The following is a 26974-nucleotide window of genomic DNA, read 5'->3' as shown; positions in this document are numbered from 1 at the left end:
CTTTTTTGAGCCAAGGCACATTTTTTGCGTTGAAAAAATGCGGAGGCACACCACCAGCAGAAATCATTAAAAAACTAAACTCAGTCGACAGTAAAAAGTCGTTGTCGCAATTGTTGGATATGACTTTAAAGCATAACCAAGCATGCATCACTATAGCTCTAATATTTTACTTCTTGTCTTGCGTTTCTATTTTGGTGGCTTTTTCTTTTGTGGGGTATTTTCCTGTAGCAGTTTCATGTCTACCTTTGAGCGATATTTCCCGCATCTACTTTGGTTTAGCAATCAAGAATGTGGGGACATTGTTGATTGTCATGTCATGTTCGGATGTACTTTGTGGACGCCGTCTTTGCTCCGCAGTAAGTCTTTGCTGTCGTCCAGCATTCTGTTTTTGTTTACTTTGTAGCCAGTTCAGTTTTAGTTTTGTTCTGCAAAGCCTTCCCTAAGCTTCAATGCCTTTTCTTAGGGGCATTCACTTTTTGTTTATTTTTGGTTTAAGCAATAGACACATTTTTACCTGGACGCTGCCTCCCGCTGTTTCCGACATCTACAAAGCAATTATCTACCTGCTGCCACCCACTGATATGGAAGAGTATTACACGGTTACTCTGCCCAGCTCTAGACAGCACCGACACTCAACAACAACACATCATTTGCAGACTATAATTACTGCTTTGCAAAAAATATTTTTAGCCCAAATACCGGATTTTCCGCACCATAAGGCGCCCTGGGTTATAAGCCGCGCCTTCAATGAACGGCATATTTCAAAACTTTGTCCACCTATAAGCCGCCCCGTGTTGTAAGCCGCATCTAACTGCGCTAAAGGAATGTCAAAAAAACAGTCAAATAGGTCAGTCAAACTTTAATAATATATTAAAACCAGCGTGATGTGGGCGCGCATGGAATCGTATATCAACATGGACGGAGCTGCGTGAAAAAAGCCACCCGGCCTCTTCGCGTAAACTTAAACTTACCTTAACCACTCGCTCATCTTTTCTTCATCCATCCCTTCGAGTTAGCTTTTATGATGACGCCGGCTGGAAAGGTCTCTTTTGGCAAGGTCTTCCTTTTGAATATCACCATGGGTGGAAGTTTCTGGCCATTAGCATGGCAAGCTAGAACCACAGTGAAGGATGACTTCTCATTCCCTGTGGTGTGAATATTCACCGTACGTGCTCCCGTTGTATCCACAGTGCGGTTCACAGGAATATCAAAAGTCAGTGGAACCTCGTCCATGTTGATAATGTTCTCTGGCCGGATCTTTTTTTCAGCTATCTTGTTTTTACAATATGCACGGAAAGTAGCCAGCTTTTCTTGAAAGTCTTTAGGCAGTTGCTGTGAAATAGTAATCCGTGTGCGGATGGAGAGATTGCGTCTTTTCATGAACCGGATCCCTGTCGCTTAGTAGGAGCCATTTTGTGGTCTTTACAGATGTAAACACACAAAGGAAATGAAACGTACGGTAATATCCGCGCGCTTCTTCTTCTTCTACGCGGGCGGGTAGTTGCTTACAGTAGAAGAAGAAGCGCTTCCTGTTCTATGGGGGCGGGTGCTTACCTTGGCGGTTGCTTGCGTAGAAGAAGAAGCGCTTCCGGTTCTACCGGGAAAAAAGATGGCGGCTGTTTACCGTAGTTGCGAGATGGAAACTTTATGAAAATGAATCGTAATATTAATCCATATATAAAGCGCACCGGGTTATAAGGCGCACTGTCAGCTTTTGAGAAAATTTGTGGTTTTTAGGTGCGCCTTATAGTGCGGAAAATACGGTAGTTGAAATTAGACAATCTCCCACGGCACACCAGACTGTATCTCACGGCACAGTGGTTAAAAAAACACTGCCATACACCATGCTAACCTAAGTCACATATCAAATCAAAACAGCTTTGTCAATTTTAAAGTAAAAATTGAAGTTACAATATAAGCGCTCACAGTGGATTTTTTTTAAGTGATATTATACAGTGGAACCTCGATTTACAAACTTTTTAATGAACCATTAGATCACGCCAAATATGCCTCAGTGTGCGAACCACGTCTCTGTGTACGAAAGCCTGCAAGCCAGAAAGCGGTGCGAAACGTTACTGCAGAGACTTGCTGCACAGGAAGAGTCAAGTCTCAACACTCACACGGGTGCATTTTATTTGTTTCTTCGCTTTTTTGACAAGCTTTGTCTATTTTTCTAACTCAATAAGAGTGCCAAAACCCCAACAGACCAGCCTGGAAAGAAGGAGCCAATCACTGTGGAGCTAAAGAAAAGACTATTTGCAAGGAGTACCATGACACTCAAAGGCATGACCACTGCAAGTAATCACATGAAGTTTTAATTTTGATGAGAACGGTCTTTTCTGGAAAAAGTTGTCAGAGCAGCCATATTTAACAGCGAAGAAAAAGACTCTCACTCTTTCAAAGCATAAACAAGCAGCCACCTTCCCGCCTTGTTCCTTTTCTCTCTGTCTGCTCCTTTCTCATTCATCACCTCTCTGCCGTTGTTAATGCAGTATTAAGTTTATTATTGTCGCACTGTGGTTGTTGAAGTTAAGGATTTTGTTTGTGAGGGCACCATAGTGATTTCTGTGTAGGTTTTGACTTTTTATTACACAGCATGTTGATTCATCACCTACACAGTACTGTACAGCTGCTATACAGTGCACACAATATCAAGTGCGAGACTGATATTGTGTTCAAATGAACACATTTTTACTATAATATGGACTTCTGAAACATTTACATTGTTTCTTATAAAACCAATTAAATTCTTCAATCGAGGTTCCACTGTAATCTAACATCAAAATTGATTAGAAAAAATAAACCGAATTCTACTTTTATAATAACTAAAGTTTTTTATTAGACAATTACCGTATTTTCCGCACTATAAGGCGCACCTAAAAACCACAAATTTTCTCAAAAGCTGACAGTGCGCCTTATAACCCGGTGCGCTTTATATATGGATTAATATTAAGATTCATTTTCATAAAGTTTCGGTCTCGCAACTTCGGTAAACAGCCGCCATCTTTTTTCCCGGTAGAACAGGAAGCGCTTCTTCTTCTACGCAAGCAACCGCCAAGGTAAGCACCCGCCCCCATAGAACAGGAAGCGCTTCTTCTTCTACTGTAAGCAACCACCCGCCCGCGTAGAAGAAGAAAAAGCGCGCGGATATTACCGTACGTTTCATTTCCTTTGTGTGTTTACATCTGTAAAGACCACAAAATGGCTCCTACTAAGCGACAGGGGTCCGGTTCATGAAAAGACGCAATCTCTCCATCCGCACACGGATTACTATTTCACAGCAACTGATATTCCTGTGAACCGCACTGTGGATACAACGGGAGCACGTACGGTGAATATTCGCACCACAGGGAATGAGAAGTCATCCTTCACTGTGGTTCTAGCTTGCCATGCTAATGGCCAGAAACTTCCACCCATGGTGATATTCAAAAGGAAGACCTTGCCAAAAGAGACCTTTCCAGCCGGCGTCATCATAAAAGCTAACTCGAAGGGATGGATGAAGAAAAGATGAGCGAGTGGTTAAGGTAAGTTTAAGTTTACGCGAAGAGGCCGGGTGGCTTTTTTCACGCAGCTCTGTCCATGTTGATATACGATTCCATGCGCGCCCACATCACGCTGGTTTTAATATATTATTAAAGTTTGACTGACCTATCTGACTGTTTTTTTGACATTCCTTTAGCGCAGTTAGATGCGGCTTACAACACGGGGCGGCTTATAGGTGGACAAAGTTTTGAAATATGCCGTTCATTGAAGGCGCGGCTTATAACCCAGGGCGCCTTATGGTGCGGAAAATACGGTAAATTATAAATTATAGTAAACAATGGATTCCTTTTTTTAATGTTTTTTAATCTACTGACTACCGTATTTTTCGGACTATAAGTCGCAGTTTTTTTTTCATAGTTTGGCCGGGGGTGCGACTTATACTCAAGAGTAGGGATGATGTTCGAAATCGGTTCTCCCGGTTGTTCGATAAGAAAAGACCAGATTCCACGGACTGAAATCCCTTTTTGAGAACCGGTTCCCGTTATCAAAGCCACTATAGTAAAGAAAAAGAGTTGGTTCTTTATTCGAATCCCTGGGAACGCATCCCTTCCCACGTACAGGAAATGCCCTGAGGGACCTGCAATGTTAAGCATATTACTCTTACTGACACCTTGTGGCGATATGAAAATACTACACGTCATTAGTTTGGGCACTTCCGGGTTGAGACAATTGAGAAGTAGACAAGTTGTGTTGGCTCCTACAAGCCTTGGAAAAGATAAGTCTGTAAGTAAACTGTTTAACTTGTTTATGTAACTCAATATTAAGGTGGAAAGTGGTTAAGTTTGATACTAAGATGTTTATTGAAAAACGATTTTTGTGCACTGTTTCAATGGATGTTTTGAGGACTTAAAATGGCTGCCAGTCGTGTATTTCCACCATCGAAATAGTTTCAACACTCAGAAGTATTTGTTTGATGATAGTACTGTATATTTGTGTGAAGCTAATATTTACATATTGTGTATTACATTTCAGTATGTTCATTGAATCACATAGCTTATACATTTGTCATTGTGTGTATTTCAGTTTAAAAAAATAAAAATAACTCCTCAGCCTTCCCGGTAAGGTCTATTCAGGTGTACTGGAGTGGAGGCTACGCCGGATAGTCGAACCTCGGATTCAGGACGAACAGTGTGGTTTTCGTACTGGTCGTGGAACTGTGGACCAGCTCTATACTCTCGGCAGGGTCCTTGAGGGTGCATGGGAGTTTGCCCAACCAGTCTACATGTGCTTTGTGGACTTGGAGAAGGCATTCGACCGTGTACCCCGGGAAGTCCTGTGGGGAGTGCTCAGAGAGTATGGGGTAACGGACTGTCTTATTGTGGCAGTTCGCTCCCTGTATAATCAGTGTCAGAGCTTGGTCCGCATTGCCGGCAGTAAGTCGGACACGTTTCCAGTGAGGGTTGGACTCCGCCAAGGCTGCCCTTTGTCACCCATTCTATTCTGTTCATAACCTTTATGGACAGAATTTCTAGGCGCAGTCAAGGCGTTGAGGGGATCTGGTTTGGTGGCTGCAGGATTAGGTCTCTGCTATTTGCAGATGATGTGGTCCTGATGGCTTCCTCCGGCCAAGATCTTCAGCTCTCACTGGATCGGTTCGCAGCCGAGTGTGAAGCGACTGGGATGGGAATCAGCACCTCCAAGTCCGAGTCCATGGTTCTCTCCCGGAAAAGGGTGGAGTGCCATCTCCGGGTTGGGGAGGAGATCTTGCCCCAAGTGGAGGAGTTCAAGTACCTCGGAGTCTTGTTCACGAGTGGGGGGGGGGGAGTGGATCGTGAGATCGACAGGCGGATCGGTGCGGCGTCTTCAGTAATGCGGACGCTGTATCGATCCGTTGTGGTGAAGAAGGAGCTGAGCCGGAAGGCAAAGCTCTCGATTTACCAGTCGATCTACGTTCCCATCCTCACCTATGGTCATGAGCTTTGGGTCATGACCGAAAGGACAAGATCACGGGTACAAGCGGCCGAAATGAGTTTCCTCCGCCGAGTGGCGGGGCTCTCCCTTAGAGATAGGGTGAGAAGCTCTGTCATTCGGGGGGAGCTCAAAGTAAAGCCGCTGCTCCTCCACATCGAGAGGAGCCAGATGAGGTGGTTCGGGCATCTGGTCAGGATGCCATCCGAACGCCTCCCTAGGAAGGTGTTTCGGGCACGTCCGACCGGTAGGAGGCCACGGGGAAGACCCAGGACACGCTGGGAAGACTATCTCTCCTGGCTGGCCTGGGAACGCCTCGGGATCCCCCGGGAGGAGCTGGACGAAGTGGCTGGGGAGAGGGAAGTCTGGGCTTCCCTGCTTAAGCTGCTGCCCCCGCGACCCGACCTCGGATAAGCGGAAGAAGATGGATGGATGGATGGATGGATGGATGGAAAAATAACAGTCCAGTGCAAGACAAAAGTAAAGATAGGAAAAGACAAAGCAAGATCAACAACAATAAAGAGCCTAAATGGATTAATCTGCTTTGGATTGTATGTTAGCTGTCTGCCAAGCTGTATAACCTCCAACACGTATAGTGAGGGCAGAACAGGCAATATGCAATTATTGTCAGGCTTCGCTCTCATGTAAGGGTGGAAGAATTGTTGATTGATGACTGTGGTGTTCTTAGTGTCATAGTGTGTGTAGTTAGTATGTTCCAATAGCAGCAGAAGTGCACTTTTTGGAGAGCTGTATTATTTTCAGTTTTGTGCCCAAGAGACTGATTTTATTTAACACTATATTATTATTTTCACAGAGACAGGTTGTTTTTGTGTTACTGTATGTATTTGTTTTTCTGAAAAATCCCACTTAATATACTTTGGGTAACAACAGTCAATATTTGTTTTATTTTTTTTTTAAAGGGGGTAACAGTCAATATTTTTTTTCTTTTTTTTTTCTCTTATAAAATAAAAGTGAGCTTTTGTTAAACCAAATATTGTGTTTTTTTTCCATATACAACAACCTATCTGGATTTGATAAGATTATCGATAAGGAATCGGTTCGATAAGAGGATTCGATAATGGGCTCGAACTCGATAATTTCTTATCAAACATCATCCCTACTCAGGAGCGACTTATGTGTGAAATGATTAACACATTAGCGTAAAATATCAAATAATATTATTGATCTCATTCACGTAAGAGACTAGACTTATAAGATTTCATGGGATTTAGCGATTAGGAGTGACAGATTGTTTGGTAAACGTATAGCATGTTCTATATGTTATAGTTATTTGAATGACTTACCATAATATGTTACGTTAACATACCAGTTGGTTATTTATGCCTCATATAACGTACACTTATTCAGCCTGTTGTTCACTATTCTTGATTTATTAGGGACCGCAATGTCCCTTTGGGACAGAGGACCCTATTGTATTTTGTGCTTTTTATTATTATTATTATTCCGCCGCCTCTTTGAGCTCTAATTTGACCCCCTTAACATGCTTCAAAACTCACCATATTTGACACACACATCAGGACTGGCGAAAATTGCCATCTAATAAAAAACCAAACCCCAAAACTCAAAATTGTGCTCTAGCGCCCCCTAGGAAAAAACACAGACAAAACAGCTTATAACTTCCGGTAGGAATGTTGTAGAGACATGAAACAAAAACCTCTATGTAGGTCTGACTTAGACCTAGCTTTCATACATTGACATCCTTCAGCAAAAATTAACTGGAAGTTGGCAATTCCCCCTTCAAAAAACATTTTAATAAAAACAGTCACTTTTGCCTCTTTGAGCTGTAATTTGACCCTCTTAACATGCTTCAAAATTCACCAAACTGGACACACACATCAGGACTGGCAAAAACTGCGATCTAATAAAAAACCCAACTCCAAAACTCAAAATTGCACTCTAGCGCGCCCTAGGAAGAAAACACAGACACAACTGCTCCTAGGAGGAAAACTCAGACACTGCCTGTAACTTCCAGTAGGAATGTCTTAGAGACATGAACCAAAAACCTCTATGTAGGTCTCACTTAGACCTACATTTCATATATTGACAACCCCCAGCAAAAATCAACAGGAAGTTTGCACTTCCCCCTTCAAAACAAAAGTTTTGTAAAAACCGGTCACCTTTTTTCAAACATTATCTCCTCTGAGCGCGTTTGTCGTGTCGGCTTCAAACTAGCACAGGAGAGAGATTGAACCCTTCTGATTAAAAGTTGACCAAAGAGTTTTAATTACTGTTTCGGTTTGGATTTTATGTGCCGTCAAAGTCGGTCCCGTCCATCGCTGCTTGCAGCTTTAATTTTAAATTGCCTTTCAAATGTCTATTCTTGGTGTTGGCTTTTATCAAATACATTTCCCCCAAAAATGCGACTTATACTCCAGTGCGACTTATATATGTTTTGTTCCTTCTTTATTATGCATTTTCGGCCGGTGCGACTTATACTCCGGAGCGACTTATGGTCCGAAAAGTACGGTACTTAAATTAACAAGAAATGTCTGATTAATGTAATTTTTGCTACTCAAATTATAATTAAAAAGACTGCTACATTTTATAGTGGTTTTGATTTGCAATTTAATTTACATTATTAGAATATATGTTTTCTCATAACCTTATATTTTTAAAATTTTCAATATTCTTTGTAATTTTCTCATGCAAACTTTCTTTTTAATTGTTTTCTTTTTTTGCTAAATATGCAGGCTACCAATAAAAAGTAAGTACAGGCTGGACGTTAGGCACCGCTGATGGAGTTCATTCTATAGTGATCAATACTTGATGTTGTCAGCTTCCTTCCACCTACCATGATATTGGGCAGGGTGGCATATCGTGGCGTGTTGAGCCTGAGGTCCGCCGTCAACACTGCAGGTGTGTTGATCTTAATGGTCTCCAGGCCGCCGTCGATCTCTCGCACCACTTTCAGCTTGTCGCCCTCCATCGTTACCTCCGACGCAAAAGTACCCTGCAGGAATAATGACCCAGAGTGGAATAAGTTCGATTAAAGCAAAGTTCAAAGCGGAGCTGAACTGTACAGGTTTAGAATTGGCTTGCTCGATGTAGGACATAGTGACCAGAGTATGATATATACAGGTAAAAGCCAGTAAATTAGAATATTTTGAAAAACTTGATTTATTTCAGTAATTGCATTCAAAAGGTGTAACTTGTACATTATATTTATTCATTGCACACAGACTGATGCATTCAAATGTTTATTTCATTTAATTTTGATGATTTGAAGTGGCAACAAATGAAAATCCAAAATTCCGTGTGTCACAAAATTAGAATATTACTTAAGGCTAATACAAAAAAGGGATTTTTAGAAATGTTGGCCAACTGAAAAGTATGAAAATGAAAAATATTAGCATGTACAATACTCAATACTTGGTTGGAGCTCCTTTTGCCTCAATTACTGCGTTAATGCGGCGTGGCATGGAGTCGATGAGTTTCTGGCACTGCTCAGGTGTTATGAGAGCCCAGGTTGCTCTGATAGTGGCCTTCAACTCTTCTGTGTTTTTGGGTCTGGCATTCTGCATCTTCCTTTTCACAATACCCCACAGATTTTCTATGGGGCTAAGGTCAGGGGAGTTGGCGGGCCAATTTAGAACAGAAATACCATGGTCTGTAAACCAGGCACGGGTAGATTTTGCGCTGTGTGCAGGCGCCAAGTCCTGTTGGAACTTGAAATCTCCATCTCCATAGAGCAGGTCAGCAGCAGGAAGCATGAAGTGCTCTAAAACTTGCTGGTAGACGGCTGGATCTCAGGAAACAGAGTGGACCGACACCAGCAGATGACATGGCACCCCAAACCATCACTGATGGTGGAAACTTTACACTAGACTTCAGGCAACGTGGATCCTGTGCCTCTCCTGTCTTCCTCCAGACTCTGGGACCTCAATTTCCAAAGGAAATGCAACATTTGCATGGTTGGGTGATGGTTTGGGGAGCCATGTCATCTGCTGGTGTCGGTCCACTCTGTTTCCTGAGATCCAGGGTCAACGCAGCCGTCTACCAGCAAGTTTTAGAGCACTTCATGCTTCCTGCTGCTGACCTGCTCTATGGAGATGGAGATTTCAAGTTCCAACAGGACTTGGCGCCTGCACACAGCGCAAAATCTACCCGTGCCTGGTTTACGGACCATGGTATTTCTGTTCTAAATTGGCCCGCCAACTCCCCTGACCTTAGCCCCATAGAAAATCTGTGGGGTATTGTAAAAAGGAAGATGCAGAATGCCAGACCCAAAAACGCAGAAGAGTTGAAGGCCACTATCAGAGCAACCTGGGCTCTCATAACACCTGAGCAGTGCCAGAAACTCATCGACTCCATGCCACGCCGCATTAACGCAGTAATTGAGGCAAAAGGAGCTCCAACCAAGTATTGAGTATTGTACATGCTCATATTTTTCATTTTCATACTTTTCAGTTGGCCAACATTTCTAAAAATCCCTTTTTTGTATTAGCCTTAAGTAATATTCTAATTTTGTGACACACGGAATTTTGGATTTTCATTTGTTGCCACTTCAAATCATCAAAATTAAATGAAATAAACATTTGAATGCATCAGTTTGTGTGCAATGAATAAATATAATGTACAAGTTACACCTTTTGAATGCAATTACTGAAATAAATAAAGTTTTTCAAAATATTCTAATTTACTGGCTTTTACCTGTAGAGAGTATGGCCAACTTGGTTTTAAAGACTGGTCAAAAGGCACTCACGTGACTACAGGGCGCCTTGACTGCTACTAACTTTGAGCTGATGCTATGTGTTAGCGGCCCTTTCAATAGTGTTTCAACATGTATAAATGCCCTGTTGCGCTGCTTAGGGTGGCCAAATTCCAGGAATATTCAAAGTTGAAAACTTTGCATGGGAATTAACGGGAATTAATGGGAATAAACATTGAATGCAACATGCTAGATCTTGCAGCATGATTATTAGCTAAAACAACCTGATTGAATACAAATTCAGTAGAATTTCAACCCTGCACTGTGCATCCCTCCATCACATGCACAGATAATTCCCAGCATGCTACACACTACAGCAGGGCTATTGAGGCCACACTAGTATTTGAGCCCAAGGACTTCATCCAGTCAGGTAAGTGTTGATGATATTACTGGGGTAAATATATTTGATCTATGGTATTGAAGTGTAATAGAGGTGAAATTGCTGTAGACTACTCCAGCAGACTTCCACTCAAGCTAGCTAGCTGTTCCTGTACTTGTTCAATGATTTTAGGGCCAATATCTCTAGCTAGCTAGGTTTATGTACCACCACAGTCTCATAATGAAACAAACATATTCCTCCGTTAGCCGTGATGCTAATTTTCTCTATGATAAATCCCATTCATTTATGCTAACAACGTTAGCGATCCGAATTGACCTTTTTTGTGATGTGTAAAGTTCAAGTAGCAAATAGTAAATGAAAAGGTGTAGTTTCTTCTGCCTTCTGTTCTGCTAGCCATTCTGTTGTCATACAAGAATGTAGCCTATAGTTTGATTTAGCATTTATTCATCTAGCCTATTTCTATTCATTTGTCCATCAGTCAAATACTTTTAAAGACTTTTATTTATATCTGTGTGGCATTGCATTAGCATTATTCTACACAATAAGATGGATGGTGTCCAACTTTGAATAATCAAAAAATTGTTAAAATTACCAAACTTCCAGAGCTTAACTTCCCGCGGTAAATTTCCGGAAAGTTTCCGGAAATATACCGGAAACCTTACACCTAGGGATGTCCCGATCCGATATTTGGATCGGATCGGCTGCCGATATTTGCCAAAAATTGCGTATCGGCAAGGCATGGGAAAATGCCGATCCAGATCCAGTTTAAAAAAAAACTCCGTTCCGTGTTTTCCAACGCACCGATTTAAATAATACATTCCACTTTTCTGCTGCTCCGTAATTTCCGTTCCGCATTTTCCAGCACACCTTCAACACATCCACAATTCTCACGCAGTTGCTTTTAGCTGCTGGCATTACACGACAGGCTCTTCTCACTCTTTCCTGTGTCTCCCTCTCACAGACAGCGAGCGCACCTTCTTACACACGTCACATACTGTCACGACATACGTCACGTCATACGTCACATACGTATACGTCCTCTCCCAGCAGAGAGCGAGGTAGCGGCATGGCTAACGTTAGCTGTGATGCTAGCGCAGCCGCTAAGGTGCGCGCCTGCTCAAGCGTCCTCTGCGCACGGCAAATCTATGCCACGCACAAAATCAAATAAAAAAATAAGCGCATGACAATTTTCGACACACGGACACGACAGAGACAACAGTTTTCGTCATCATTGTTCAAATATTGTGACGTCTGTCGAGACGCTTATCTCCATTCGGTGCCACACGTCCACTCCATCAAAATGCAACACCGTATGAAAAAAATAGTGATTTTTTTAGTTGTGATTTCCTTCTCTGCATGAAAGTTTAAAAGTAGCATATATTAATGCAGTATGAAGAAGAATGTTTTAATGTAGACATGCAAGCCTTGAAAGAACATTTTGAAAATCAAGACTAAATTTCCTGCAAATGGGTGCATTTCTACCCTATATTTTAACTTTAGATTTATTCTCATATCAAACTCTTTTGGCTGTCTTTTTGACACTTACATCCGGCGCCCCCCTCCACACCCTGGATTATAAATAATGTAAATAATTCAATGTGATTATCTTGTGTGATGACTGTATTATGATGATAGTATATATCTGATAGTATATATCTGTATCATGAATCAATTTAAGTGGACCCCGACTTAAACAAGTGGAAAAACTTATTGGGGTGTTACCATTTAGTGGTCAATTGTACGGAATATGTACTTCACTGTGCAACCTACTAATAAAAGTCTCAATCAATCAATCAAAACACGTAGAATCATCATACTGCTGTGATTATATGCATCAAGTGTTCATTCAAGGCTAAGGCAAAATATCGAGATATATATCGTGTATCGCAATATGGCCTTAAAATATCGCAATATTAAAAAAAGGCCATATCGCCCAGCCCTAGTTTCAATGATGCCATTTCTGTTTGTCATGTATAATTTTGTCTATTTTGTGTTTATCCTTGAATAAACAGGTCAGTTTCTTGTTACCAACCATTGTGTATTATTCAAACTTCCCTAATTCAGCTGGCTAGTTGTTATCAAGAGTACTAAAACCCTTTTCAACATGATTCTGACAACTAAGTAGGCTAAATAACTTTAAACTTTAATACATGCTCGGATAGGCCATTATCGGTCAGTATCGGTATCGGATCGGAAATGCAAAAACAATATCGGTATCGGATCGGAAGTGCAAAAACCTGGATCGGGACATCCCTACTTACACCCCTTTGGAACCCGAGCGCTGCTCTTTATTGCACCGTCGGGAGCGTGTTCGAGTGCCTGCTGGTCACAAAACACTACGAATGTAGCAGGAGAGTGATCAAATACGGCTGCAAAACCCATCCATCCATCCATTTTCTACCGCTTATTCCCTTCGGGGTCGCGGGGGGCGCTGGAGCCTATCTCAGCTACAATCGGAGTACACCCTGGACAAGTCGCCACCTCATCGCAGGGCCAACACAGATAGACAGACAACATTCACACTCACATTCACACACTAGGGACCATTTAGTGTTGCCAATCAACCTATCCCCAGGTGCATGTCTTTGGAAGTGGGAGGAAGCCGGAGTAGAACCCACGCAGTCACCGAGAGAACATGCAAACTCCACACAGAAAGATCCCGAGGCCGGGATTGAACTCACAACTACTCAGGACCTTCGTATTGTGAGGCAGATGCACTAACCCCTCTTCCGCCGTGCTGCCCAAAATGATACTTTCATGAAATAAACGCTTGTTTTATTGCAAGTTTATGAGCCTGAGTATGTTTAAAACTATATATAGACGTATTATTTCGTCAGAAAAATCGACAGCAATGGCAAAAGTCCTTGGTAGCAGTCATGGCGCCTCTCCTTTATTTGTCCTTCCTCTCTTTTAACACCACTCTGACAGTGACAGTAGAAGTGCTCCATCTGCTGGCTACTCTGGTGAACTTCAAGCAAACATATCCATACACATACCTGCCAACTTTTGAAATCAGAAAAACCTAGTAGCCAGGGTCCAGGGGCCGCAGGCCCCGGTAGGTCCAGGACAAAGTCCTGGTGGGGGGTTCAGGCTTCGCCCCCCGACGCAAAATGATTATTAGCATTCAGACAGGTTAAAATGTTGCTAAAACCATCACTTTTCTATCAGTCACAGTGACTTTTCAAAACAAAAATATTACAGCAAAAATCATATGGGTTGATTGACATGTTTATTCTGTAAGCTAACTTCAATAGTTTGAAATTATTTTGACAGTTAATGCCAGTTATCCTGTCAACCTTTCACAAGACTTCAATTTGTTAATTGAAAGTATAAACAGTATAAACACTTTTTACAGTAAACAAATGGTAAAACAGTACTAAACAATTCCATTAAAAAAAAAATTGGTGTCATTATTAACTTTCTGTCCAAGCTTGTATAATCTACTGCCTTGTTCAATTGTAAAAAATATTCTGTGCCTAAAATTCACATTTCTATCACAATTATCATACTGTAAACATGGTAAGCTAACTTCATTAAAATTAATAGTCCTGTCAATAGCATGGAATTACAATTCAAATGTAGTTTTTTTGTAAGCCTTTCAAAAGAATTCAAAATATGAAAAATTAATGAAAATTAATTGAAGCCATCAGACACTTGAAAAATGGCACATCACATCTCTAATGTAATCATTTGAACTTTTCAACAGAAATAGCACTGCAAAAATATTAAGGACATACTTCTGTATTTTGGTAGTTATGCTGTCAACATTTAACAAGATTTCTTCAACTTGGACTTGAAAGCATAAATAGTATAAACACTTTTAACAGTATAACAGTACTAAACAATTCCAATAGATAACATTGGTGTCATTACCTTTTTGTGGCTAAAATCCAAATTTAGCAACGGCATTAGACTTGTGTTTTTTTGTCCCAACGTGGTCTTTTACATCGCTAATTCCTCCGTGTCCGATCGAAAAATCTTGTCTGCACAAGGTGCAATTGGCGTAGTTTTCACCCTTTTTGGAACGGATAATTATTCCCGGATAGGCTTTTGAATATTCTTCACGGAATGACTGCAGTTTTCTTTTCGGTTTAAGACTCGTTTGCGATTTTTCTCCGTCTGATTCCATGATCGTTCGCTCGTTTGGAAACAATGGCCAACTGGTGCCTCGTGCTTGGCAGCGGTGCTATAAATAGCCTCGCGCATGGCATTCGGAATGGCTCGATAGGAAGTTACGGGAAGCAGTGTCAATTGTCATTGTTGTTACGCGATTTCGTGAATAAAACTTTAAAAAAATATTTTTTTTTTTGATTAATGAAAAACCGTATTTTTTATCACTGCAACCGTAACCCGGAATAGGTTGATGAAAACCGTACTAATTACGGGAAAACCGGAGTAGTTGGCAGGTATGCGTACACCTTTGACCTGAGCTCAGCTGGTTTGTGCAGGATTAGTCTGGTTGCAACTGATGCAGCTCATGTTGATAAGGTGGTTTGGAGGAATGTATTGCACAACTATTTTCTCATTTTATGGAAAGGAAAACATTCGTAAAATGAGTCACTAATAACCTAATCTTAAACTATAAACCAGCGTTCACACAATTATCAGTTAGAGGCTCTTTTATCAGCCCTTACCTGAGGCCAGTCCAGTAAGGCTGCCGTCATTTGTCCAGTCTGATTGCAGTCGTCATCTATGGCCTGTTCAAAGGGATTCCGAGCGTCAGACAGCAGGAGGTGTTCTTTTTTTTAGAAAGACGCGTCTTTTTACCTGTTTGCCAAGGATTACAAGCTGAGCCTCTTCCTTCTTGGCCAAAGCAGCGAGGATCTTAGACACCTGCAGGGGTCCCAGGTTGTCGTAGTCCTTCCCAGACACTTCCACGTGGATGCCACGGTCTGCTCCCATGGCCAGGGCGGTGCGGATCGTCTCCTGCGGCGAGGATTTGCAATGAAGCGGTACAGGAAGCTCAACTTCTTCTTACGGGGAGACGCCCACCTGTGCCTGCTGTGGGCCGCAGCTCACCGCCACCACCTCTTTGATGAGCTTCTTCTCCTTTAGCTTGACCGCCTCCTCCACGGCGATCTCGCAGAAGGGGTTCATGGAGTGTTTGACGCCATCCGTCACCACGCCGCTGTTGTCGGGCTTCACGCGGATCTGTGGGAAAGAAAACCAATGTTACAAAGGGAGAGCCACATTGATGATATACACCAGGGATATTTTTCGGAGGCCACTGTCACGTTCAAACACTGAGGACATCTATTAAACAAGACAAAAGGCAAGGAATCAAACAGAGACAGAATTCAATTTGGACTCAATATTGAGGAGAGACATGGCCACTGCACTCTCTGTACAGTCCTGCACCACGCTCTGACGAAGAAGGTTTTCGTCTCCTCTTTTATTAGATATTCAATGTTCACGCACCAACACATGTCTCATTAGAAATAGGAAGTATGTAAAACAGTCATTGTTTTTGGTCCCATTGAAGTCCAAGAAGAGGATTTCTCGGGCTTGGGCTCTTCCTGGATCCAGCTGGGGCAGGTGTTGGAGGACAATGGATAACCCCTCCCGTCTCCTGACCACAGTTGCTTCAAAAGGGCAGCGGGTCGTAAATAGCGTTGACCTCGGTTACCAAATAGTTGGAAGAGACTTTGTGAAATACTTCAAAGAGAGTTCGTTTAACACTTCAAAGAGAGTTCCTCTGGAAGTTGAGCAGATCCTGCCATCTGTCCGTGTTGAAATCACAGTGGCGTTTCACGAGCCTTCTTTCTCTTGTTAGGCCTCGAAAGACAGCATTCATAATACAACTTTTCTTTTGTGATAACTTACAAACAATTATTCCAACAGCCACATTTCCAAAAAGCTAAAGACCGGGGGTGCGGACTGCTCCCTTCACTTTTTGTATATTCCTGAGAACCAGCGTCCTCTATAGTAGACATTTGATTTTGGTATCTTGTTTGAGTTACAGAATCACTCAGCTGTTTTAAGGACCTTCAGCAAAAAAACATCTCTATACACGCCACACACACACACACACACACACACACACACATACCCTGACATCACAGGGACAAAGATAGAACCTTCTGGAGGAAAGTTCTGTGGTCGGATGAAACAAAAATGGAGCTGTTTGGCCACAATACCCAGCAATATGGTTGGAGGAGAAAGGGTGAGGCCTTTAATCCCAGGAACACCATGCCTACCGTCAAGCCTGGTGGTGGTAGTATTATGCTCTGGGCCTGTTTTAAAGTTAAAAGTTAAAAGTTAAAGTACCAATGATTGTCACACACACACTAGGTGTGGCGAGATTATTCTCTGCATTTGACCCATCACCCTTGATCACCCCCTGGGAGGTGAGGGGAGCAGTGGGCAGCAGCGGTGGCCGCGCCCGGGAATCATTTTGGTGATTTAACCCCCAATTCCAACCCTTGATGCTGAGTGCCAAGCAGGGAGGTAATGGGTCCCATTTTTTTATAGTCTTTGGTATGACTCGGCCGGGGATTGAACTCACAACCTACCGATCTCAGGGCGGACACTCTAACCACTAGGCCACTGAGTAGGTTTTGCTGCCAATGGAACTGCTGCTTTAAGTTGGACAATGAAAAAGGAGGATTACCTCCAAATTCTTCAAGACAAGCTAAAATCAGCCCGGAGGTTGGGTCTTGGGCACAGTTGGGTGTTCCAACAGGACAATGACCCCAAACACACCTCAAAAGTGGTAAAGGAATGGCTAAATCAGGCTAGAATGAAGGTTTTAGAATGGCCTTCCCAAAGTCCTGACTTAAAAGGTGTGGACAATGCTGAAGAAACAAGTCCATGTCAGAAAAGCAACACATTTAGCTGAACTGCAGCAATTTAGTGGTCAAGTGGTCAAGCAGAAGCTTGTGGATGGCTACCAAAAGCGCCTTATTGCAGGTAAACTTGCCAAGGGACATGTAAGCAAATATTAACATTGCTGTATGTATACTTTTGACCCTCACATTTTCAGTAGAGCCATAATAAATTCATAAAAGAAGCAAACTTCATGAATGTTTTTTGTGACCAACAAGTATGTGCTCCAATCACTACATCACAAAAAAATAGAAATGATTGTAAAGTCAAGACAGCCATGACATGATGTTCTTTACAAGTGTATGTACACTTTTGACCACCACTGTATGTGCTTTGCTATGGAGTTTTTTTCCTCACTCCAGACTGGTTCCCCTTTCAATAGGAGCCCAGCCTGAAATCGACTTTTTTTTTTTTTTAACTCATCCTCTCCCAGCGTCTACCTTTTCCCCACCTTTTACAGGGGGCCGTAAGTGGTGACCCATAAACGTTCCTGTTCTGTAACTTGTACATACCTGCCAACTTTTGAAATCAGATAAACCTAGTAGCCAGGGTCCAGGGGCCGCAGGCCCCGGTAGGTTCAGGACAAAGTCCTGGTGGGGGGTTCAGGTCGCCCCCCGACGCAAAATGATTATTAGCATTCAGACAGGTTAAAATGTTGCTAAAACCATCACTTTTCTATCAGTCTATCATATATGTTGAAACTTTTAACAACTTGAAAGAATAAGATTTTTGAGAGTATTTGGTTCAAATTACACAATATAAATAAGACATGTCATTATTGATATTGCAGACATTATTGTAACAAGAAACTTCAGGTCGAAATTTTGGTTTATGAAAGAAATATAAATAAATATAAAACTTCATGACGACATTTTTCAAATTAATAAAGAGTAATAGAATAGTATGATAGTTACCGTATTTTCCGCACTATAAGGCGCACCTAAAAACCACAAATTTTCTCAAAAACTGACAGTGCGCCTTATAACCCGGTGCGCTTTATATATGGATTAATATTAAGATTCATTTTCATAAAGTTTCGGTCTCGCAACTACGGTAAATAGCCGCCATCTTTTTTCCCCGTAGAAGAGGAAGTGCTTCTTCTTCTACGCAAGCAACCGCCAAGGTAAGCACCCGCCCCCATAGAACAGGAAGCGCTTCTTCTTCTACTGTAAGCAACCACCCGCCCGCGTAGAAGAAGAAAAAGCGCGCGGATATTACCGTACGTTTCATTTCCTTTGTGTGTTTACATCTGTAAAGACCACAAAATGGCTCCTACTAAGCGACAGGGATCCGGTTCATGAAAAGACGCAATCTCTCCATCCGCACACGGATTACTATTTCACAGCAACTGCCTAAAGACTTTCAAGAAAAGCTGGCTACTTTCCGTGCATATTGTAAAAACAAGATAGCTGAAAAAAAGATCCGGCCAGAGAACATTATCAACATGGACGAGGTTCCACTGACTTTTGATATTCCTGTGAACCGCACTGTGGATACAACGGGAGCACGTACGGTGAATATTCGCACCACAGGGAATGAGAAGTCATCCTTCACTGTGGTTCTAGCTTGCCATGCCAATGGCCAGAAACTTCCACCCATGGTGATATTCAAAAGGAAGACCTTGCCAAAAGAGACCTTTCCAGCCGGCGTCATCATAAAAGCTAACTCGAAGGGATGGATGAAGAAAAGATGAGCGAGTGGTTAAGGTAAGTTTACGCGAAGAGGCCGGGTGGCTTTTTTCACGCAGCTCCGTCCATGTTGATATACGACTCCATGCGCGCCCACATCACGCTGGTTTTTAATATATTATTAAAGTTTGACTGACCTATCTGACTGTTTTTTTGACATTCCTTTAGCGCAGTTAGATGCGGCTTATAACACGGGGCGGCTTATAGGTGGACAAAGTTTTGAAATATGCCGTTCATTGAAGGCGCGGCTTATAACCCAGGGCGCCTTATGGTGCGGAAAATACGGTATATGTTACTTGTTTTGAACATGTTATCGTTATCACAAATAAAAAGATATACTGTACACAGAAATAATTTTTGATTTGATTTATTGTTTATGTGATAAAAGATTTACTTAAAATTGTATGTTTTGTGAGTTTTTTTATGCTACGAACTGTACTTACCGGCGATGTAAACCGAAGGAGACATTTCCGTAATGAAAGCTGCAACACCCTTTTTAGATCCCATCATCACTGCAGCATTATCGGCAGCCAAGCAAACCAAATTCTGCCAAGGAATTTCGTTTGAGTCTATTTCTTCCGCGAGTATTTTGTAAATGTTTTCGCCTGTGGAAGCCGTATTGCATTCCCTCGCTAATTCCTCCGTGTCCGATCGAAAAATCTTGTCTGCACAAGGTGCAATTCGCGTAGTTTTCACCCTTTTTGGAACAGATAATTATTCCCGGATAGGCTTTTGAATATTCTTCACGGAATGACTGCAGTTTTCTTTTCGGTTTAAGACTCGTTTGCGATTTTTCTCCGGCTGATTCCATGATCGTTCGCTCGTTTGGAAACAATGGCAACTGGTGCCTCGTGCTTGGCAGCGGTGCTATAAATAGCCTCGCGCATGGCATTCGGAATGGCTCGATAGGAAGTTACGGGAAGCAGTGTCGATTGTCATTGTTGTTACGCGATTTCGTGAATAAAACATTTAAAAAAAAAAAAAATTTAATTAATGAAAAAACATATTTTTTATCACTGCAACCGTAACCCGGAATAGGTTGATGAAAACCGTACTAATTACGGGAAAACCGGAGTAGTTGGCAGGTATGCTTGTACCTGTACAATGTGTGTCTAATCTTCAACGGGTTTGTGCTGAAAATGACATTTTGTTGTACTTGTATCATTCTATGAAAGCACTGTAGTGTTCTTAAGACTCTGCTGCACTAACGTAAGTCTCTCACAAGTTTTTTTTTTTTCAACTGAACCAGCAAGCCACCAGCTGTAAAGCCCAAATAATGAAAAAGAGAGGACCTACAATGGAAGCTTGAGAAACACCACTAGTATAAGTAAAGAAGTTGACTGCATCTGAAGTGTACATTACCTTAGTTACATCAATCATATTAGAGAGAAAAATGTAGCTGACAAAAAGGAGAGGACTTCGAGTGACAGACATGTTCGCCAATCAGAATTTGATGAGTCTGGAGTTTCTTCGTCTCTCGCTTCGGACATGGAGAAAGAGGTCTCACTCTGTGCATCGCTCTCAGCGCCTTTATTTAACGGTAGAATTGACTGAAACCACTGAGCCCTCTTTTTTTTAGTCATCCACGTTCTTTGTCTCGGTGGGCGGAGAGCAAGACACAGGAAGCACCGACAGAAAGCCTTGCAACTCGCCAGTGAGAAGATCTGCAAAATGACAAAAGCTAAGAGGAAAAAATACGATTACAGAGCCAAATGTCCCGTTGTGGTAATATTGCAGCTTCAAAACGGATGGGCAATAAGAGCCCATCAACACGGACAAACGAGTGAGTTTTTTTATTGATTGAAACTTTTATTAGTAGGTTGCACAGTGAAGTACATATTCCGTACAATTGACCACTAAATGGTAACACCCCAATTAGGGATGTCCCGATCCAGGTTTTTGCACTTCCGATCCGATACCGATATTGTTTTTGCATTTCCGATCCGATACTGACCGATACCGATACTGACCGTTACTGGCCTATCCGAGCATGTATTAAAGTTTAAAGTTATTTAGCCTACTTAGTTGTCAGAATCATGTTGAAAAGGGTTTTAGTACTCTTGATAACAACTAGCCAGCTGAATTAGGGGAGTTTGAATAACACACAATGGTTGGTAACAAGAAACTGACCTGTTTATTCAAGGATAAACACAAAATAGACAAAATTATACATGACAAACAGAAATGGCATCATTGAACTAGGGCTGGGCGATATGGCCGTTTTTTAATATTGCGATATTTTAAGGCCATATTGCGATACACAATATATATCTCGATATTTTGCCTTAGCCTTGAATGAACACTTGATGCATATAATCACAGCAGTATGATGATTCTATGTGTTTTGATTGATTGATTGAGACTTTTATTAGTAGGTTGCACAGTGAAGTACATATTCCGTACAATTGACCACTAAATGGTAACACCCCAATAAGTTTTTCAACTTGTTTAAGTCGGGGTCCACTTAAATTGATTCATGATATCTGGAGTATTGTCATAGATATAATAATGAAATAAATGCGTACATGTAAAAAGGTCTGGACTATTGTCATAGATATATTAATGAAAGAAATGCATACATATAAAAAGGTCTGGACTATTGTCATAGCTATAATAATCTAATTAAATGCATACTAATATTATGTAAAAACGTATGGACTATTGTCATTGCTATAATAATCTAATTAAATGCATACTAATATTATGTAAAAAGGTGTGTACTAGAGATGCGCGGATAGGCAATTATTTCATCCGCAACCGCATCAGAAAGTCGTCAACCATCCGCCATCCACCCGATCTAACATTTGATCAGAACCGCACCTGCCCGCACCCGCCCGTTGTTATATATCTAATATAGACGATGCAAGGCATTAGTGAGGTTATAAAGCTTTTGCCTGTTAAAGAAAGGAGACTGATCCAATGCAGCACAGACATTCGCGTGCCACGCTGTCACGACCCAGACGCACACCAGTGCGCAATCATATGGGAGCCGCGCTGAGCGCACCTCCAAGCGCGTCTCGCTGCCGGCGACGGCCGGATATGGGCCCGACGCTCCAGCGCCATCCATTTTCAGGGCTAGTTGATTCGGCAGGTGGGTTGTTACACACTCCTTAGCGGGTTCCGACGTCCATGGCCACCGTCCTAGCTGCTGTCTGTATCAACCAGGGTGAGCCCCACCCCTTTCGTGAGCGCACTGCGCGCGGAGTGACCCCTGTTACGTGCCCCCGGCAACAGGGGTGGCGGGCAGGTAAGCTGCGCGGGCGGAGCGCGCGGAGTGACCCCTGTTACGAGCCCCCGGCCACGGGGGTGGCGGGCAGGTAAGCTGCTTACCTGCTGCGCGTGACGCCGGCCGCGGCGAAGGCGGACGAGGCGGGGTGTCGGTGCGGTGGGCGCGGTGGTGACCCTGGACGTGCGTCGGGCCCTTCTCGCGGATCGCCTCAGCTACGGCTCCCGGTGGGGCCCTCTCGGGGGAAGGGGCCTCGGTCCCGGACCCCGGCGAGGCGTCGGGGGCCTTCTCCGCTCCGTAAAAGTGTCCATCTCTTTTTTTTTTTCTTCTTCTGTTGTGGCATATGCAGCAGGTGCCTGCTCGTTTTTCGTATGTGGGTAACAACATTTAACTATGTATATATATTTCCCAATTGGTTTAACTGCCACCCGCCTGAATCTATTTAAAATCAATTTTTTTTTTATTTCAACCGCCCGACCCGACCCGCGGATAAAATCTAATTTTTTTTAATTTCATCCGCCCGATCCGCGGATAATCCGCGGACTCCGCGGTTGTGCCCGCAAACCGCGCATCTCTAGTGTGTACTATTGTCATTGCTATAACAATGAAATTAAATGTAAAAATATGTGTACTAGAGATGCGCGGTTTGCGGGCACAACCGCGGAGTCCGCGGATTATCCGCGGATCGGGCGGATGAAATTTAAAAAAATTAGATTTTATCCGCGGGTCGGGTCGGGCGGTTATAAATAAATAAATGATAAATGGGTTGAACTTGTTTGAAATAAAAAAAATTAGATTTTAAATAGATTCAGGTGGGTGGCAGTTAAACCAATTGGGAAATATATATACATAGTTAAATGTTGTTACCCACATACGAAAAACGAGCAGGCACCTGCTGCATATGCCACAACAGAAGAAAAAAAAGAAAAAGAGATGGACACTTTTACGGAGCGGAGAAGGCCCCCGACGCCTCGCCGGGGTCCGGGACCGAGGCCCCTTCCCCCGAGAGGGCCCCACCGGGAGCCGTAGCTGAGGCGATCCGCGAGAAGGGCCCGACGCACGTCCAGGGTCACCACCGCGCCCACCGCACCGACACCCCGCCTCGTCCGCCTTCGCCGCGGCCGGCGTCACGCGCAGCAGGTAAGCAGCTTACCTGCCCGCCACCCCCGTGGCCGGGGGCTCGTAACAGGGGTCACTCCGCGCGCTCCGCCCGCGCAGCTTACCTGCCCGCCACCCCTGTTGCCGGGGGCGCGTAACAGGGGTCACTCCGCGCGCAGTGCGCTCACGAAAGGGGTGGGGCTCACCCTGGTTGATATAGACAGCAGCTAGGACGGTGGCCATGGACGTCGGAACCCGCTAAGGAGTGTGTAACAACCCACCTGCCGAATCAACTAGCCCTGAAAATGGATGGCGCTGGAGCGTAGGGCCCATACCCGGCCGTCGCCGGCAGCGAGACGCGCTTGGAGGTGCGCTCAGCGCGGCTCCCATATGATTGCGCACTGGTGTGCGTCTGGGTCGTGACAGCGTGGCACGCGAATGTCTGTGCTGCATTGGATCAGTCTCCTTTCTTTAACAGGCAAAAGCTTTATAACCTCACTAATGCCTTGCATCGTCTATATTAGATATATAACAACGGGCGGGTGCGGTTCTGATCAAATGTTACATCGGGTGGATGGCGGATGGTTGACGACTTTCTGATGCGGTTGCGGATGAAATAATTGCCTATCCGCGCATCTCTAGTGTGTACTATTGTCATTGCTATAATAATGAAATTAAATGTAAAAAGTGAATACTATTGTCATTGCTATAATGAAATTAAATGTAAAAAGTGTGTACTATTGTCATTGCTATAATAATGAAATTAAATGTAAAAAGTGAATACTATTGTCATTGCTATAATGAAATTAAATGTAAAAAGTGTGTACTATTTTCATTGCTATAATAATGAAATTAAATGTAAAAAGTGTGTACTATTGTCATTGCTATAATAATGAAATTAAATGTAAAAAGTGTGTACTATTGTCATTGCTATAATAATGAAATTAAATGTAAAAAGTGTGTACTATTGTCATTGCTATAATAATGAAATTAAATGTAAAAAGTGTGTACTATTGTCATTGCTATAATAATGAAATTAAATGTAAAAAGTGTGTACTATTGTCATTGCTATAATAATGAAATTAAATGTAAAAAGTGTGTACTATTGTCATTTCTATAATAATGAAATTAAATGTAAAACGTGTGTACTATTGTCATTGCTATAATAATGAAATTAAATGTAAAAAGTGTGTACTATTGTCATTGCTATAACAATGAAATTAAATGTAAAAAGTGTGTACTATTGTCATTGCTATAATAATGAAATTAAATGTAAAAAGTGTGTACTATTGTCATTGCTATAATAACGAAATTAAATGTAAAAAGTGTGTACTATTGTCATTGCTATAATAATGAAATTAAATGTAAAAAAGTGTGTACTATTGTCATTGCTATAATAATGAAATTAAATGTAAAAAAGTGTGTACTATTGTCATTGCTATAATAATGAAATTAAATGTAAAAAGTGTGTACTATTGTCATTGCTATAATAATGAAATTAAATGTAAAAAGTGAATACTATTGTCATTGCTATAATGAAATTAAATGTAAAAAGTGTGTACTATTGTCATTGCTATAATAATGAAATTAAATGTAAAAAGTGTGTACTATTGTCATTGCTATAATGAAATTAAATGTAAAAAGTGTGTACTATTGTCATTGCTATAACAATGAAATTAAATGTAAAAATGTGTGTACTATTGTCATTGCTATAATAATGAAATTAAATGTAAAAAGTGAATACTATTGTCATTGCTATAATAATTAAATTAAATGTAAAAAGTGAATACTATTGTCATTGCTATAATAATTAAATTAAATGTAAAAAGTGTGTACTATTGTCATTGCTATAACAATGAAATTAAATGTAAAAAGTGTGTACTATTGTCATTGCTATAATAATGAAATTAAATGTAAAAAGTGTGTACTATTGTCATTGCTATAATAATGAAATTAAATGTAAAAAGTGTGTACTATTGTCATTTCTATAATAATGAAATTAAATGTAAAACGTGTGTACTATTGTCATTGCTATAAAAATGAAATTAAATGTAAAAAGTGTGTACTATTGTCATTGCTATAATAATGAAATTAAATGTAAAAAGTGTGTACTATTGTCATTGCTATAATAATGAAATTAAATGTAAAAAAGTGTGTACTATTGTCATTGGTAGCCAGCTGCTGTTAGCATGCCTTTGCTATCTTGCAGACCACAGAAAGTCAAGCCTGTGTGGTCTATAAAACGATTGTAACTAACGCAGAAGAGCACAGCGATATTACCTTCACTGCGTAGTCGATGACACGCTTGACTCCGACGAGGACCCGGCCAGACATGTTGGAAGAAAAGGTGTGAAGTTGTGGACGACGTGACTCAGTCACCGCAGGAACCTTCACTCAAGGAGGCGGAGTCGGACTTGTTAGAGGTGAACACCAGGAAGAGAAGCCCGGACGCCTACCGATTGGACCAATCAATGAACTACTCAGCATTCTCTTTGCTGATTGGACCAATGAATGAACTACTCGGCATTCTCTTTGCTGATTGGACCAATGAATGAACTACTCAGCATTCTCTTTGCTGATTGGACCAATCGATGCATTCTCTTCGCTGATTGGCTGAGCTTCAGAAGCGCCTTCGCTGCAGTCAACAACGCAAAGTATCGCTACAAAAACGTATTTATTTATTTCAAATAGTATCAAACCCCATTTAAAGTCTGTATGTAATCTTCTTCATTTGAACATCTGCTTGAAATACCCCATTTGAGAGGATTACAGACGCGAGTTATTGTGTTACCGCTCTCTGACATGGACCGTGTAGAAAAACCAATGAATACAAGGTTCCGCTTAAATGGGGTAAAGTTCATTGGGATCTGCTATAATACACGGATTTTTTTTAATGTTTCATTAATTAAAGACAACATTGCATGATCTCTTTAAAATGTTCAATTAATGTGTTTTTTTACAAACAATATTGATTTATGGATCCTTAGCCAGTTCTGTCAAATTCCGGAAAACATAATCAGTCACCTTAGAGCAGTGGTTCTCAAACTTTTTTTGTCATCCCCCACTTTGGACAAGGGGGAGTTTTCAAGCCCCACCTGCCCCCATCGCCCCAACAGAGCGCTAATGCCAAGCTTTAACATTTTCAAATTTATTGAACATCAAGTTGTATACATTCAAACTCAATAACATAAAATAACATTAAGTTCAATAATAAATAAAATAACTGTGCAGCTTTGGTATAACTTGCATCAAGTTCAATAATAAATAAAATAACTTCCATCAAGTTCAATAATAAATAAAACAAAAGTGTTATAACTTGCATCAAGTTCAAAAATAAATCAAAAAAAGTGTTATAACTTGCATCACGTTCAATAATAAATAAAAAAAACTGTTATAACTTGCATCAAGTTCAATAATAAATCAAAAAAAGTGTTATAACTTGCATCACGTTCAATAATAAATCAAAAAAGTGTTATAACTTGCATCAAGTTCAATAATAAATCAAATAAAAGTGTTATAACTTGCATCAAGTTCAATAATAAATCAAAAAAAGTGTTATAACTTGCATCAAGTTCAATAATAAATCAAAAAAAGTGTTATAACTTGCATCAAGTTCA

The 26974-nt window shown here is 41.5% G+C and overlaps 1 protein-coding gene across 1 annotated transcript in view; it reads right to left on the bottom strand.

Moving 5' to 3' along the window:
* The window catches only part of etfb (electron transfer flavoprotein subunit beta), a 28351-nt gene extending 2560 nt beyond the window's left edge, over positions 1–25791 (bottom strand). Inside the window, exons 1-5 of the mRNA XM_061946398.2 lie at positions 25638–25791; positions 15513–15671; positions 15288–15446; positions 15155–15217; positions 8264–8422 (exon numbers count right to left, since the gene is read on the bottom strand). Coding sequence (XP_061802382.2) covers positions 8264–8422; positions 15155–15217; positions 15288–15446; positions 15513–15671; positions 25638–25691 — 594 coding nt within the window. The 5' untranslated portion in view covers positions 25692–25791. The remainder of the gene's footprint in view (positions 1–8263; positions 8423–15154; positions 15218–15287; positions 15447–15512; positions 15672–25637) is intronic.
* Between the last annotated feature and the right edge of the window lie 1183 nt (positions 25792–26974).

The sequence above is a fragment of the Nerophis lumbriciformis genome, linkage group LG04 (genome assembly GCF_033978685.3).
Source record: "Nerophis lumbriciformis linkage group LG04, RoL_Nlum_v2.1, whole genome shotgun sequence".
In the NCBI taxonomy this organism is placed as follows: Eukaryota; Metazoa; Chordata; class Actinopteri; order Syngnathiformes; family Syngnathidae; genus Nerophis; species Nerophis lumbriciformis.
This window is presented reverse-complemented; position numbering and strand designations above follow the sequence as displayed.